At 41.3% G+C, this 15058-nt stretch overlaps 1 protein-coding gene across 1 annotated transcript in view; it reads left to right on the plus strand.

The window, feature by feature from the left end:
• Positions 1-15058, plus strand: part of POU6F2 (POU class 6 homeobox 2) — a 478769-nt gene that overhangs the window by 216407 nt on the left and 247304 nt on the right. Inside the window, 2 exon segments of the mRNA XM_023517730.1 lie at positions 7056-7147; positions 10743-10971. Of these exon segments, the coding sequence (XP_023373498.1) occupies positions 7056-7147; positions 10743-10971 (321 nt within the window).

The following is a 15058-nucleotide window of genomic DNA, read 5'->3' on the forward strand; positions in this document are numbered from 1 at the left end:
TGTTGGAGTATGGCTGTCACGTGCTCCCTTATGCCCTTCTCAGGGAACCAGGGCTCAGGTGAAGGGAAGCTCAGTGTGTAACTTACACCTGGCACACCCTAAAATAAGCCTCAAACACATCCTGGGGGGAGGTTGTAAGCCATTGGGTTCATCCGACTACAGTAGATTGAGGTAGTGGCCCTGAGGAAGAGGGTGCTGACTTCCCTCCCTAAGAAGGGCATAAGGGAGCACGTGGTAGCCATACTACAGCACCACTTTCCTTTTGAACTGAGCCTCATGAATTACAACACCCCAGCACAGGTGTAAGGTTGAACAAGGCTGAAGCATGGAGCCTCCGTAGATGGGCATGAGAGCATAGGATGTACACAGTACATCATCCATGGAGCTCCAGAGCCCCATCGTTCAGTCAAGAGGAAAGACTTCATCTAGGGATGGAGTGTCATGTTGATGATGACCTTTAGCACCGACCTCTTCAGACAGAGGAAATACTCATTTCCTTGGGGAAGTGTAATGCAATGAGCAGGTCTTCTTAGATTAAAAAAGCATTTTAAAAATTAGACGAATATTTTTTGGTGGCTTAAAATCTATGGCTACGTTGTTTCAACTTACTTCGACAGATAATTCCATCATTTTATGAAAACTAACTCACTACAAGGTACATAGACACCACCACACGCATGTGTGTGTTTACACAACAAGGCACAAGCTGGCCTGCCAGAGATATGAAGGTGAGTTAGAGAGTCTTTGCCCTGAAAGAACTTACACTCTTTTAGAGATATTGGTACTCCAGGGATAATCCCTACCCCAAAGCTTTCTGACGGCCAAAGGTATGTTGTGGAATTTTGCTAAGAATGGTCGAAGAGTCTCTTTTATCTGTCTCTGAGAAGTAATTAGAAAAATTGAGGCCTTTATTGGCTCAGTTATCACGGGAGATTAACTCTGCTTTCATTAGATGAATACGGAAACAAATGATAAAAAACAATCATTGGAAGAAGACGGAAGAGAGATTTGGTAAATTTTGAGGGAAAAGAAAGTCTTTAAAGTCTTCTATAGCACAGATGAAGTGTATAAGTAGAATGGAAGTAATTATTGAGTCATTTTGGTGGATACTACGAAAACATCTTCAGATAATTAAGTCCAAATATGAAATTTGTAAGGTTTTTTTTGTGTTTTATCCAAATGTGTTGAAGCTTCCTTTCACTTTTCATCAATAAATGCAGCTTTAAAATAAAGATTCAGAATTAGTGAGGACCTAGGGCAGGGGTCCTCAAACTTTTTAAAGAGGGGGCCAGTTCACTGTCCCTCAGACCATTGGAGGGCCGGACTGCAGTCCCCAGGACGAGTCGGCTGCTAAGCAGGACAGGCAGTGGTGGCAAATAAACCCAGAGGGCTGGATAAATGTCCTAGGCAGGCTGCATGTGGCCCGCGGGCTGTCGTTTGAGGACACCTGACCTAGAGCCTCACTCAAAGAAAACGGGACTTCACTTTATTGGAGGCCAGACAAGTCACACTCTAGGAGAATAAAGGAATTTATTTTCACATTAATGTCATTGGACAGTCTCTGTTCTCCAGGCCTCAGTGGGTGAAATTACAAGGACCAGATAACTGTAATTTACAAGAACACACAAACCCCAATGCATATAATGAATGTTTGATTTTGAAATGTGCTTATAGAATCAGCCTTACTACTTTCTAGAGTCTCTACTTCTCCTGGGGAACTTGGAGTCTGCATGGTGTTCTGTCCATAGGTACATGTGTGGCCGGTATCATAACCAAGTCCTGGTTGGCAATAAAAAGTGGTAAACAGTGGCAGCAGCTCTAAAAGGATTTTTCATAGAAATTGAAAGAAAAGGAAGTTTAATTTAGAGGGGCCTTCTGCCGTGCTTTGCTGGGGTTCACATGCCCAACATGAAATGATAATGCATTCAACTGCCCCTCTTGTAAATAACCTTTGCGTCCCCACCCTCACTGACGAAGACTGCAAACCATGGGTGAGCAAGGTATGAATGCCAGAAAAGGCTGATGGAGCTCCGTGACCTTTGTGTGATTATGTTTGCATGAATACACAGAGGACGGAAACCCAACCTCTGAGTGAAAAACCCTCCCCACCCATTAAAAATGCATTGGTTATTAACAAGGGAATTTTAAGCACTGTACGTTGGAGGGATGGGAGAAGAGGAACTGGTCTATTTGAGAGAAGCAATTCACATTTGCAATTCTGTTTTCTTCTCGGTCTGCTGTGGTCATCACGTCCTCTTGTAGGAGTAAGGCCCAAGAAAGGAGTATATTCTCTCAGGATTCAAAATGTTATATTTGCTCCTTAAAGTGACTTACTTGGAAGAGCCAGCTCTGTCAAAGAGGGGAAAGTTCAAGCCTCTGTACTGGAGGGCACGTCTGTTTTATGAATACTTTTAGAATACCTAAGAGGTACCTTAGAATACCTAAGAGCTGGTTTGCCTTAGTTCATGGAAAACCTATTAAACAAAATTAAAAAAAAAAAGAATTTGCAAAACAAAAAATGAACTTGGTTTGAGAAACATAGTAATGGTCATTCAGGAACTCTGACTTTGCACTGGGGTGGCTGGACGTGGGAGGCTCAATCCTAGGGAAGGCACCGAAGGGAATAATCAGGCTCCAGCTGTCACCCTCTCAGCTCTGTGGCTAATGCATTTCCCCCAGGGAAGAGGGATCTGCAGGCATCTCTGGGAGTTTCAGATGTGAGATCAATCTGGGGGTGTTGAGTGAATGAAATGCCCTCTGACAACCAGGACTTTGAACAGTTAAAAACAAGGAGAATACAAGTGTTCCGTCCAAACTCCTAATCAGTCTTTCAGTGTCTTCACCATTTATGATCTATACTTTCCATAACAAATTCAAATCAGAGTTCCTTTATTTGCAAAGAATTAACCCCTATCATATAGCTATTTTAAATAGTATATTATGATCTCTTTAAAAGCAGTTTTATAGCCAGGACTAGTGGCTCTATAATCCCAGCACTTTGGGAGGCCAAGGTAGGAGGAGCACTTGAGCACGGCTTTATCCCAGGAGTTTGAGATAAGCCCGGGCAACATAGAGACCCTGTCTCTACAAAAATTTAAAGTTAGCCAGGTGTGATGGCATGCACCTGTAGTCCTAGCTACTCAGGAGGCTGAGGTGGAAGGATTGCTTCAACCCAGGAGTTTGAGGCTACAGTGAGTCATGAGGATGCCACTGCATTCTGGCCTGGGATAAGCAAGATCCCATCTCTTAAAAAAAAAAATCAGTTTTCACACTTCTTGAACTATCCGTGAATAAATCATAACTCCAAAATAGATGTAACTGAACTGATTCTTTTTGCTAAGCTAGAAGTCTATCAGGATTATGATGGAAGAATGTTCCAGATGCAGAAACTTGGGAACAAGGGGATAATGCTAGCTGACATGGGTCCATAACACCGATGGTGCCTGGCATCCTCCACAGGAGGGGTGTCAGGCTTGCCTGCGCAGCATCTGAGCCACTCACCGTTGGCTCCCTGTGGCCTCCAATCACCGGTGCAGTTTTATCAAACGGACACTTGAACTCCCCCTTAGATGTTCTGTCAGTGGTGAGGGATGTGAGCCTATGTGTGTTCAGGAAGCTCCACACGTGACTCACAGGCCTAGTGACGGCCACTGGTCTAATCCACAGTCTGTGCGAGAATTCTTAAACCATTAGCCATCATCCTGGTGCCATATTTCCTGATTATGCTGCTGCAGACTGAAAGAAGCACTATTTACATAAACATCTCACTTGGTAGAGTCTTAAAGACCTATTTTGTTCAGTTCCAAACACTCAATCTGATGATGGCAAGTACACAGTTAGGGTCAGTGCACAGCGGCCAGCTAAGGAAATGTGCACACATGGGGACACAGGGACGGGAATATGTATTGAGTTGACTTGGGGCAGGTAACGACTATGGACACAGTAAATAATAGTAAATATTTCTATTTAATCCTACAAATTAAATCTTATTAAATAATAACAATCAAAAGAAATAGCAGTTACGTGGCAAGCGTGTACTGTTTCAAGAAATTTGCATATGTATTAGCTCATTTAATCCTCACAACAGCAATCCCATGAGGGGGGTACTATTATTATCCGTGACTTTTATAAATGAATGCATAAATAAGTGGGAAGGGGTAGCTCTAAATATAAACCCAGGCAGAGTTTAAAATTTAAAAGAGTCCTTGCGTTTAACCTTTATACCAAACTACTTTTAATATCTAAATTGGAATTGAGGTAGAATTTGCCAATTAACAAATAATTTAAAGATAGTTTCAAGGTTTAGTTTAAACAATGGTAAGTAGTCAAGTGGATGGCAATACCTATGTTAAAGGAATTATACTGTCACCAAATTAAAAGACAAACATCTATTTCTACTCAGTGAATATTTTTTAAATGTGAAGAAAATGCCTACCTAAAGTGGTGAACCAGCAACCCACAAGCTCATAGCTACTGTCTCAAATACACAGGCTGTTCCTGTGGCTTGAGTGTGTTCAAGCCAAAGTTCACTTCAGAACAGGCTTCAGAGAGCTTTCTGGAATTCCTTGGTCTCCAGAGATGTAGTATTTCCTAGGCTCCTGGTTGGGAGAACCCCGCCCAACACATGCAAGTCTGTGTTTTCCTATCCGAGCCCATGAAAATATCTAACCTCAAAATCTCTGCTAGGGTTCAGCTAAGTGTTGCTTCAAATCTCTCCGAAACCCTTAGCCAATGTCATTTATTCATTCTGAAGACTGAATTCCCCCTCTGGCTCTGAGAAGGCCCCTGACTCGGGAGCCGCCTTCCGACCAGACAGATTAGTTTATGGTCCTACAAGGTTAGGCGTGATACATGTGTTTGGGGAAAATGGAAATGCACATTAAGAAGAAACATTGCTCTGTGATCCAGGCAGGAGAGCATACATAATCTCCTCTGGAGCCTGTGAAAGACTTCATTTTACACATGAAATTGTGTGGAATAGCCCTGGACTGCGCTGAATGTGGTTGGTGGAAATAAGCAGCCTCAGAACAGGCTGCTGAGCACCAGTTAGGGCCTCAGAATGACAAAGAATAAATGTAAGCAAATGTCATCTATGTTTAGGTGAGGGCCGCAAGCGCACAATCTTGTTGCCACGGTGCCTGCGTGGGCCTGATCCCAACATTGCCATGCAGGCGTTAGAGACAGATAGCGGCCTGTCACACGTGAAAGAAACACAAGACAAAAGAGCCTGGCACGGTACGGAAAGATTTTGAGTTAAGAGATTAATTTTCTCATTGTTTAGAAGTTCTTTTCTATTTTTCTGTGCATTGTAAAGTCCTCTTTACACAAGCTGGTGTGAAAACCCCATGCCTGGTACGTATGGAAAAATAAGCAAATTTTTTTTAAATGGTGAACTTTTAGCCGTTTGAGAATTCACCTAATCTGCGTAGTTGATCAAAAACATCATGTGGGGGCCTTGTAAGCTCTCTGAAGCACACAAATGAGGCTCCTGAAGAATTTTAAGGCAAAATAGGACTTTAGAATACAAGAACAGAGACTGTGAGATTGACTCTGCACAGTTTAAAATGCACTGCTTTTCAAGCATAATAAATAAATCACATAGAAAAAAATTTAGAAGAAAGGTCTCCTGCACATTATGGGGAAATTGTTGGCATCTTATGATGGGTCATCTTACCCTTGTTATTAAATGACAGCGATCATTAAAATGCCAAACGTATTTTGACAGAATTCACTTTATAAAATGTCAGCAAGTCTGTGTTTTTATTAGTTTGTTCCAAATCAATTTAGAAATTTCAATAGAATGCTTGTAAGTATTCCCCAAGCAATGTCCATTCCTGACTTTCTGCGCCAAAAAAAAAAAATATTACAAATTAATCAGATTTTCAGATTTCTGCATAATGGCTTTGCACATTTATTACTTAATCCTATTATAAAATGGTGTTATGATTGACACATCTCGGTGGAGATAGAAGTCAATCGAATAATATGTAGCAGTCAATTTTATTTGTAGCTTAATGTGCTGAAGTATTTTTTTCCACATTTCTATTATTTATAAGTCTGTCCCTTTGGAGAATGTATAGAAGAATTTGTTTTAAATGAGCTAATAATACCTTCTTTAAAATTTATAAGTGTGACAGAATCATCTTTTTTTCTTGGCTGTCCAGTAGACAGGGTTTCAGCTATCTTCTTGTTATTCAGAGGACAAACATCAGGAAAGAAGATCGTGTTAAGTTTTGCTTGGAATTAAATTTCAACCACCCCATTAAGAAAACTGGAAGAAAACAAAAGCTACCAACTAAAAACCCTCAAGCATCGCCCATGGTTTTGTTTGTTTGTTTGTTTGTGTCTGTGTTTATTGTTTCTGTCACTGTCCTACCTGCTTTGGTTTGCTCTGAAACAAAGCCCATAAGAACACACAGAGAAATCCTAGTGTTAAAAGGGTTTGAAAGCTTTCCTGTTCGGGTGGCATTTCATTTTTCCTGCTTTGGTGTCCACCAGGATTCTAGCAAATGTAGTAGCATGGGATTCCTGCTGTTTCAGTTAGCACCCAGGAAATTTGCTCAAGGAGATCGTATTTTTTTAGGGATATCATGAAAAGATAGGACATTGAAAAGACTTTATTTTCAGGCAAGCACATGCAAGGAAGTTTGGGGAAATGCCTTAGGGGTATGGAGGAGATGGGTGAAGCCTGTTCTAGGGGATAATGTAGATGAACGTGGTCATGGCTGAGATCACACCTTCTTTGGCTTTGGGAGATGCGGTTTCTGGCGGACTTGGTGCAACCTGACCTCAGTGCCAGCCTATTAGTGCAACTGATGATCACGCCGCTTTCTCTGTTGTTCTGGCCATCTATGTTTCAACGACTTGGGCCACCCAGAATGTCCTTTAGCATCATTTATGCAATTGATAAGTGATGCAACTGCTGTAGCTACTGAGAAACCACTCTGCCGTAACATCTGTGCCTTAATGTTACATGACATCACAGGAAAATGGGGTCGGGTACGATTTCTGGACTGGATCTGATATTAAGGGAGCACTTCTCGTTTGAATTCCAGGGGCCAGAGGAAACCCAGCCCTCTCAGACCCAGGCACTCCTGACCAGCACCAGGCCAGTCAGACCCACCCCCCATTTCCAGTTGGGCCACAGGTCAGTATCTCTCAAATGCTTTCCGTTAGGCTGTATTTGAGATGGTTTAACCATATAAATAACTGAATAAATAATAATAAGTTAAATCTAATTAACTCCAACAGAACAAAGATGGTGATAAATTTTTATATGAAAATCTGTATGACTACATTATTTATTAAATGCCACCAGGAAATAACATGTTAGCAAAACTCTTCTCTCTTCTTAAAGAAAAAGTTGGTCTTAATCATTTGGAAACAAAATTATTTTTCTTAAAACCCTCTACAACTGTGTTGTTGGTTACTGTGCAGTTTTCTGGAAAGTGAAACTTTAATGACTTGAGTGTGAAGAAAATTAAGTTATTTCAACCTTACTATAGCCATTTTTGAAATACAAGATGTGATTTAATATAAAAAAGTTAATGCAATTTTAATGCAAGTTCAGCTTATTGGGTTTGACAATACTGTACATCACACATAGCTCCTGCATTAATAAAGAAATACATTCATTATTTTTTAAAGTCCAATATTCGTTTTTTGCAGCCTGGTGTGGGTTATATGGAGATGTAGAACACAATTATAAAAGGCCAGCCCATTTTTCCCTTTTTATTTGTTGCCCCTGCCTTCTAGTGCGAAGCTTTCAGAGTTCACCCTGCTTTATGTAAAGGGAAGCTGACACCCGGGCCTTTCTCTTCCCATTGTTGTCATTGTTGCTGCCAGAAATTAATCACTTTCAGCACATTGAGGGCTTGCTCGAGTTTAAAGCTGGGGTTGTCTCGACGTTCTTATTCCAGTATCCAGCAAGTGTCCTTATGGCCTCAGATCCCATTGTCCATCTCAGAGCACAGATAACTCTGTGCCTGTGGGCATTACCCTGGGAGATGTCTGCTGGTTTATGAAAGCCCAGAGAGTTTGCCCAGGAATCTCAGGAATGGGTGGGTATCTTTGTGTCATACTCTTATATATTTATTTTTTTGAGACAGAGTCTCACTCTGTCATCCTGGGTAGAGTGCAGTGGTGTCATAACTCACAGCAACCTCAAACTCCTGGGCTCAAGCAATCCTCCTGCCTTAGCCTCCCAGGTAGCTGGGACTACAGGCATCCACCACAGCACCATGGTAATTTTTCTATTTTTAGTAGAGACAAGATCTTGTTCTTCCTCAGGCTGAACTTGAACTCCCAAGCTCAAGCAGGCTGCCTCTCCTCAGCCTCCCAGAGTGCTAGGATTAAATGCGGGAGCCACAGCACCCAGCAGTGTCACATTTGTTATAATTTATTCTCATAATATGCTATGTCTATGAAAGTGTGTGTTTGTGTATCCTCATATGTGCATGTGCTCACACCTATAAACATACTGGGGTGACACACTAATGCCTTCAGAGGTCGAGTGAGTAGCTCATCAGACCCCTGGCCATGAGGAATGGGGTCCCTGTGATGACCTGGAGAGTGTATGTCCTGCTTTAAGCCCACAAATCTGATTTTTTTTTTAAATGCTGCAAGCCCAAACCTCAAATCTGTGACCTGTCCAGGTCTGAGAACGACTTATTTGCTCCCCTCTTGCCATAATATCACTTGCAGTGATACCACACCAGGAATCTGAGCACCAATTTATAATTTTGTAGTTATTACAAAGTCTGTTTATTAAAATAACTTTGTATTTTTTAAACAGGGAGGGACAGACACTTGGTGTGAATTTAGCAAAATGTACAAATGCCTTAGGAGTGAGGCCCCTGGGGTCTAGAGCAGCAACTCTAATGCTAGGCTTCACGGAGTCCTAGAGCATTTTCAGAGTCTCCCTTCAAGGAGCTTGGAGGGGACACTGTATGGATTTGACCTAAGAGCAGGCTCAGCCCTCTCCACCCTCCCAGGCCCATGTCTCCATATCTGTTCCTCGTATTGGAGAGGGTGATGAGGTAGGGTAAAATGGGGGTTCTGGGGCAGCCTGCCTGGACTTCAACTTGAATGTTCCCAACCCCACTAGATAAGGGTCTTGGGTGAGTTACTAAGCTCTCTGCACATCATTAGTAAAATAACTACAGCATTAGAACAGTGTCTAGCTTGGTATCATGTATTGGGCTTAGTACCATGCTTATGTTGAATTATCTTTTCCTTTGTAGAATCGTGCCCCATTAAAAAAAATGTGGCAACCTCCGGGTAAGAGTTTTGCATTAGTTCTACTAGACAAAATATGGATATGGGTTATTATGTTCCACAGAGCTCCTACTGGAGTGCAATAAAAGTCCTAGATCGCATGTGAAAACCCCACACTATACCCCAGAAGTGCATTAATGTACATAGTTACCATTCAATAAAAAAAAAAAAAAAAGAAAGAAAGAAAGTCCTAGATCAAGGACTCTAAAATCAAATGACTCTTGTAGTCACCCGACCTGGCCAGGTCAGGAATTCTTCCTACAGAATTCTTCCTTACAGCCTAGTAAGGAGGTCACACCCCACATTCACTCAAGTCTAGTGCCAGTGGCTTTCTTGCTCTTTCAGGGAAGAGCTTTGTATCCATAGTGAACATGAATGTATGCTTCTATAATACCATTCTAATTGAGCAAAGAATGTTCGAGTAATAAAACAATTTGTAAAAATCTGTAAAATGTTATTTTATTTGATTTTTGTTGTTGTTGCAATTTTTGTCTGGGGCCAGGTTTGAACCCACCACCTCCGGTATACAGGGCCGGCACCCTACTCCTTAAGCCACAGGCACCACACCTATGTAAAATTTTATCCACAACAAATGTTTTTGTTTTATATCCCATTTTAGATCTTGTCATTGTACATAAATAATTTTACCATTTTAATAATAATCATTCCAGTTTACTTAATAATTATCTACTTTACTTCCTTGTGTATTCTTGTGTTACAAACATTTTCTATTTTTCTAAAAAAGTGTCTTGATGGCCCACTTGAATGACTCAGCAAGTTTAGAACTATAACAAACTATTTTCAACATTCATATATGTTGAAACACGAGGTATACTTTCACACATTTGTCTTTTTTTCTTTTGAACTATATCTTCAAGCTATGTCCTAGGAGTATATTCAGAGTTGAAAGGGGATGAATATTTTTGCAGCTCTTGAGAATGTATTTCCAAATTGCTTTCCAAAAGAATTATGCCAGCATACATGTCCTCCAGCCAGCCATCTGCATAATGGTGTCAATACAGACGTTGTAGCATCGAGTTAATCTTTTAGATTATTTTTGTTAATTTAACAATTGAAAGTAGTATTTCATTGCTCTTTTTGAACCAAAAAATTCCACTGATCCCAATGAGTTCTTTCCAGAATAACGCAGAATAAATTAGCTGAGAGCTTCAAATATATGAGGATAGGATCAAATGGAAATTCATTTATGTAAGTGTGAGGTATTACTTATAAAGGCATTTGAGCTCCTCAGAGGAAGTTCAAAATAAATGACATTTTCCAAAGAAATAAATAAGATGCAGTTTCAATTCTTTTCCTACCAATCCCTTTTCTAGGATGGAGAATTTTTTCTTTTTTTACTACTTCTTCAGGAATTTTCTGACCATGTTTAAGGGAAGGAAGATGCTTTAAAAACCCATGTCTTGATTCGAATGGAAAGTGAACTGGATTTATCTGTTTCATTGCAGCCACTTCTGACAGCACAGCAGTTAGCCTCTGCTGTCGCCGGCGTGATGCCAGGAGGCCCCCCAGCCCTCAATCAGCCAATCCTCATCCCCTTCAACATGGCTGGACAGCTAGGGGGTCAACAAGGACTGGTCCTCACACTGCCGACAGCGAATCTCACCAACATCCAAGGGCTGGTAGCAGCAGCTGCAGCTGGAGGCATTATGACTCTGCCATTGCAAAATCTACAAGGTAATCCACTTGTCCATGTGTCACGTAGGGCTGTACTCACTGGTCATTGTTCTCTGAAGAAAGTGCCCTGAATGGTCAGTTGGTTCAGAGTTGCTTCCATCATAAAGGATGAGGAGGACTTCTGTAGGAAGCAAACTTTGCAGGTGTGAATCCCCATGTTGCTCCAGCCAAAGGAGTTATCAGTCCTCATTTCCTAATGTTGATAGTGAAACGTTTCGGGTCTTCTCGAATCATTTATGAGCAATTGTTGGCATGCATCAAAAACTTAAAAGTAAAATTATTGTGTTGTTATCTAAAGATCTGGGTGATAATCTTTCCAATTCCTCAGTTTACCTATGTGTAAAGAAAAGTCAGACATTGTTTGTGTGTGAAGTGGCTGAAACATCTCCCATGTAAGATATCATTTGGAATAATTAATTAATGATTATTTTGCTGACCAGGAATATTTTAGTTATAATTATGTAATAAAAATTATATTATTTGAACCCATATTTTGTAATGAGAAAAAAATAGATTTGTCTGCTGAGCCTTTATATGAATTACCTGGGCCTGTAACAGGAAATGGACTCTAATTTTACTCAGGATTAGTTATTTGTCTTGATATTATGAAGGTTTTGACTTTTCTTTAAAAGATTTGATAACATTGACAGATTGATTTACAAAAGATTCTGTCAGATGAAGAATTATGATGGTGGAAATGGCCTGAATATAAATAGGATTCCCACTAAGGAGAAAAGGAATTTATTTTGCACTAGTCACAGATGTTTGTTTCCTTCATGTCTATAAACTTTAACAATTAAAGTTTTTGCCGAATGTGGGCTTGGTTGAGTCAGTTATCAGAATAATAATTTAAAATACGTTTTCAGTTGGTGAAATGTCAGGGATCCGCATAATTTATTAAATGGACCAGAGCATCAGTCCACAGACTAAGAAACAAGGCAAGTGAGCACTGGTTAACTCTTGACCTGAACGTGTTTCCACCTGTGTGTCCTGCTTTCCTGCCCATTGTTGCCACTTTTTGACTTTCATGTTAATGTTTAAAACAAAGTCTCTCTTGTACCATTAAATTGTGCCAAGAAACCTGCCATTTATAAATCATGCATGCCTAGGATACACTAATGCACAAAGTTTGCTTGTTTCAAATTTGAGAGTGCCTGGGAAGCCAGGATCTCAAGATTAAGCAAATAAAGCAGGAATACACAAGGTGAAAGCAGAGGCAACAGAGTGAAGGGAGAGGCTTTTTAATGTAGGTGGATGATGAAATCTTAATGAAGAAATGGGCATTATCAAAATGCAACCTTCCATTTGGAACATTTGTGCTTATGGGAATATTGAATATTATAAATAAACATAAGCTCACAGAGCTCCAAGGCCACAAATTAATCCTGCTTGGTTAAGACAGATGCCAACAGTAGAGTCAAAAATATCAGGCTTGTTATATTTTTATTATGGGTCAATATTCTTAGGATTTTAGTACCTGCTATGTGAAGGTACTAAAAATTGGTGACCAGTCCTGCGTGGATGTCTTTGATAACATTTGTCTTTGATAACATTGTCAAACCTACATGTGAGTTTTATCATTTGGAATTTGGTTCTTCCGGGAACTTTTGGTTTCAGAAAATGAACCCCAGAGTTTGGTGGCCTAAGTAGGAGCAAACAAAAGCGCTAATCCTTTTTATCTCTTGGTGCTGCTGACACAATTTCCCTCTCAGCATTATCTCCCCCTGTGTTCTCATCTTTGAAATACGATGTTGGATGGGAGGTGACAAGGTCATTAAAATAAAACATCTCCCAGTTGCAGCCGGCTGGTTATAGGGAAAGCTTCTTAATTGGTTCTAACATCAAGCCCCTCCTCCAACATTTCTTCATTAATATGCTTCTGAATGAGTCCCAATTCCCAAATCACTGTCAGGATCCAGGAAAGACCCACCTTCTGATTTCCTTGGGCTTTTCTGTCCCTTTCATATCTTCCCATCTGATCTCTTCACCACCTAGACCTCACTAGTCTGAAAAGCAAAGTGACCAACCATCCTGGTTTTCTGGAGACTAGGAGATTTCCCAGGACTTTCACTGTTAAAATTAGGGAAAGCCCAGGCAGACCAGAAAGAGTTGGCCACCATATGAGAAGTCCAAGGGCAGTAAGGATGGTAACCAGGGAAGTCTCTTATCTCCAGGGTGCCCAAGATCAATGTCCACCACTTGAAGGGCAAAGCCAGCAGTCCTTGTGACCAGTCCTCCAGCAGCCAACCCAAGGACTGCTGATCTAGCCACCTTTAGGTGACTTACTTCAGCCTTCGAATCCCTAGGCACCATCTATAGCTTGGATAATGTCCCAGGTTATATCTCAGATGGTAGTGGGACCCTCTGGGTGGTAGGTGCATGCCTGGCAGGCTGGAAGGTTATTTGCAGGGGTCCTAGCTGACTTTGAGACTGAGCCAGTCCTCAAGAAATCTTCAGGTCTCATCTTCTCTTAAAGACGGCAGTCTTACAAATGTGCTATCAATGCCTCAGAAGGAGTCCTTAGAGTTGTATAATCATCAGCCATGAGAGAAGGCCGTCAGCGCTCTCCCGTGGCCTGTCCCTAAATGCTAAACACAAATACTTCAGCCCAAGCCTTTCACAGTCTTTTAAAATGTCTGGTAAGTCTGCGTATCTGTAATAGACACTCTGCCCTCTCCAGTGGTTTTATAAAACAGATTTGGTTGGTCCATGTGAAGGGGAGGGACTCATCTGAAGTCTAGCTTGTTCCCCTGTGCGGCTCTTGGTCCCGAACAGCCCTCCTTTTCCTCACCGTGAAATGTTAAGCTTTTATTCATAAAACAACTGGGCCAACTGGAATTTTCTCCAATCTTCCTACCCAGCCCTCCACCCTGTCTGAACTACACATCTGCTAAGAAGAAGGGGGGGAAAATGTCTGACCTCAGTTTCTTAATGATTTGAAATTCAGGGATAAGTATTCAAATATTTTCCTTTTTACTGAAGTGACTGAGACCTGTTCATTTATGTCCCCTGTCAAGTAACATGGAACAGCTCTCAGAGCCTCCAAGGCTGTGATTCACATGTGTATTTTAATGAGCACTCATGACGTGATGGGGACAAGGAGAGCAGCTTTTCTCCACTCAGACAGCGGGGCTCATACCACAATCTCCTGCTCACAACCTGGTCTCCAGGTCAGCGGCATCAGCACCTCATGGGAGCTCATCATAAACAGAGCAGCTCAGGCTCCTCCCCGTCCCACTGAACAGAACCTGCATTTTTAAAAGAGCTTTGGGTGATTTCTATACACATTAAATTTTAACAAATGCTGGTCTAGGGAAATTCAACAAAATCCATTGGGCACATCTCTCTACTTTAGTCTGTTCAGGCTGCCATAACAAAAATATTATATAGATCGGATTGCTTGTAAAGAAGAGATTTTATTTTTCAGCGTTCTAGAGGCTGGGAAGTCCAAGATCAAGGCAGATTCAGCTCTGGTGAGGACCCACCTTCTGGTCATATCAGGTGTCCTCCCACTGAGTGGCAGAAGGGACAGAAGAGACAAGGGAGCCCTTTTCTAAAGGTATTAATCCCATCACCAAGGCTCCACCCTCAGGATCCAATCAGCCCCTCCAGACCCTGCATCCTAATACCAAATCCTTGGGGATTAGGATTTCAGCATATGACTTTGGGGGGACACATTCAGTCCATAGTATGTGGATATCACCAGGAGCTGCTCTGCCAGATTCTGAGAGTCTTGTGGTAGTGGGGCCCCCGTGAAGGTGATGTCCTCAGAAGTCTGCTTTTGCTTACCACCTGCACTTCTAGATAAGGATAATGACTGAAAGGAATTACTTAGGTGGGAACATTTTTACTTCTGATGGAACATTTGTGTCCCCAAGACCATGAGCAGCTCTCTTGAATAATGGAGGCATTCTTGATACCCTTGCTCTGAGATATTATGCAGTGAAAACTTTTCACTGCTGATAAGCAGCCCACATTGTCCTGCGGGAAGCCTGTCTGCATGGTGTGAGGACTGTTGCCTCTTTCTCCTCAGATCTTTCCTTAAAAGAAAGACTTTCACTCCTTTCTTATCAATGATGGGATGTTA

The sequence above is a fragment of the Otolemur garnettii genome, unplaced genomic scaffold (assembly GCF_000181295.1).
Source record: "Otolemur garnettii isolate 467f Iridium unplaced genomic scaffold, OtoGar3 scaffold00119, whole genome shotgun sequence".
NCBI classification, from domain to species: Eukaryota; Metazoa; Chordata; class Mammalia; order Primates; family Galagidae; genus Otolemur; species Otolemur garnettii.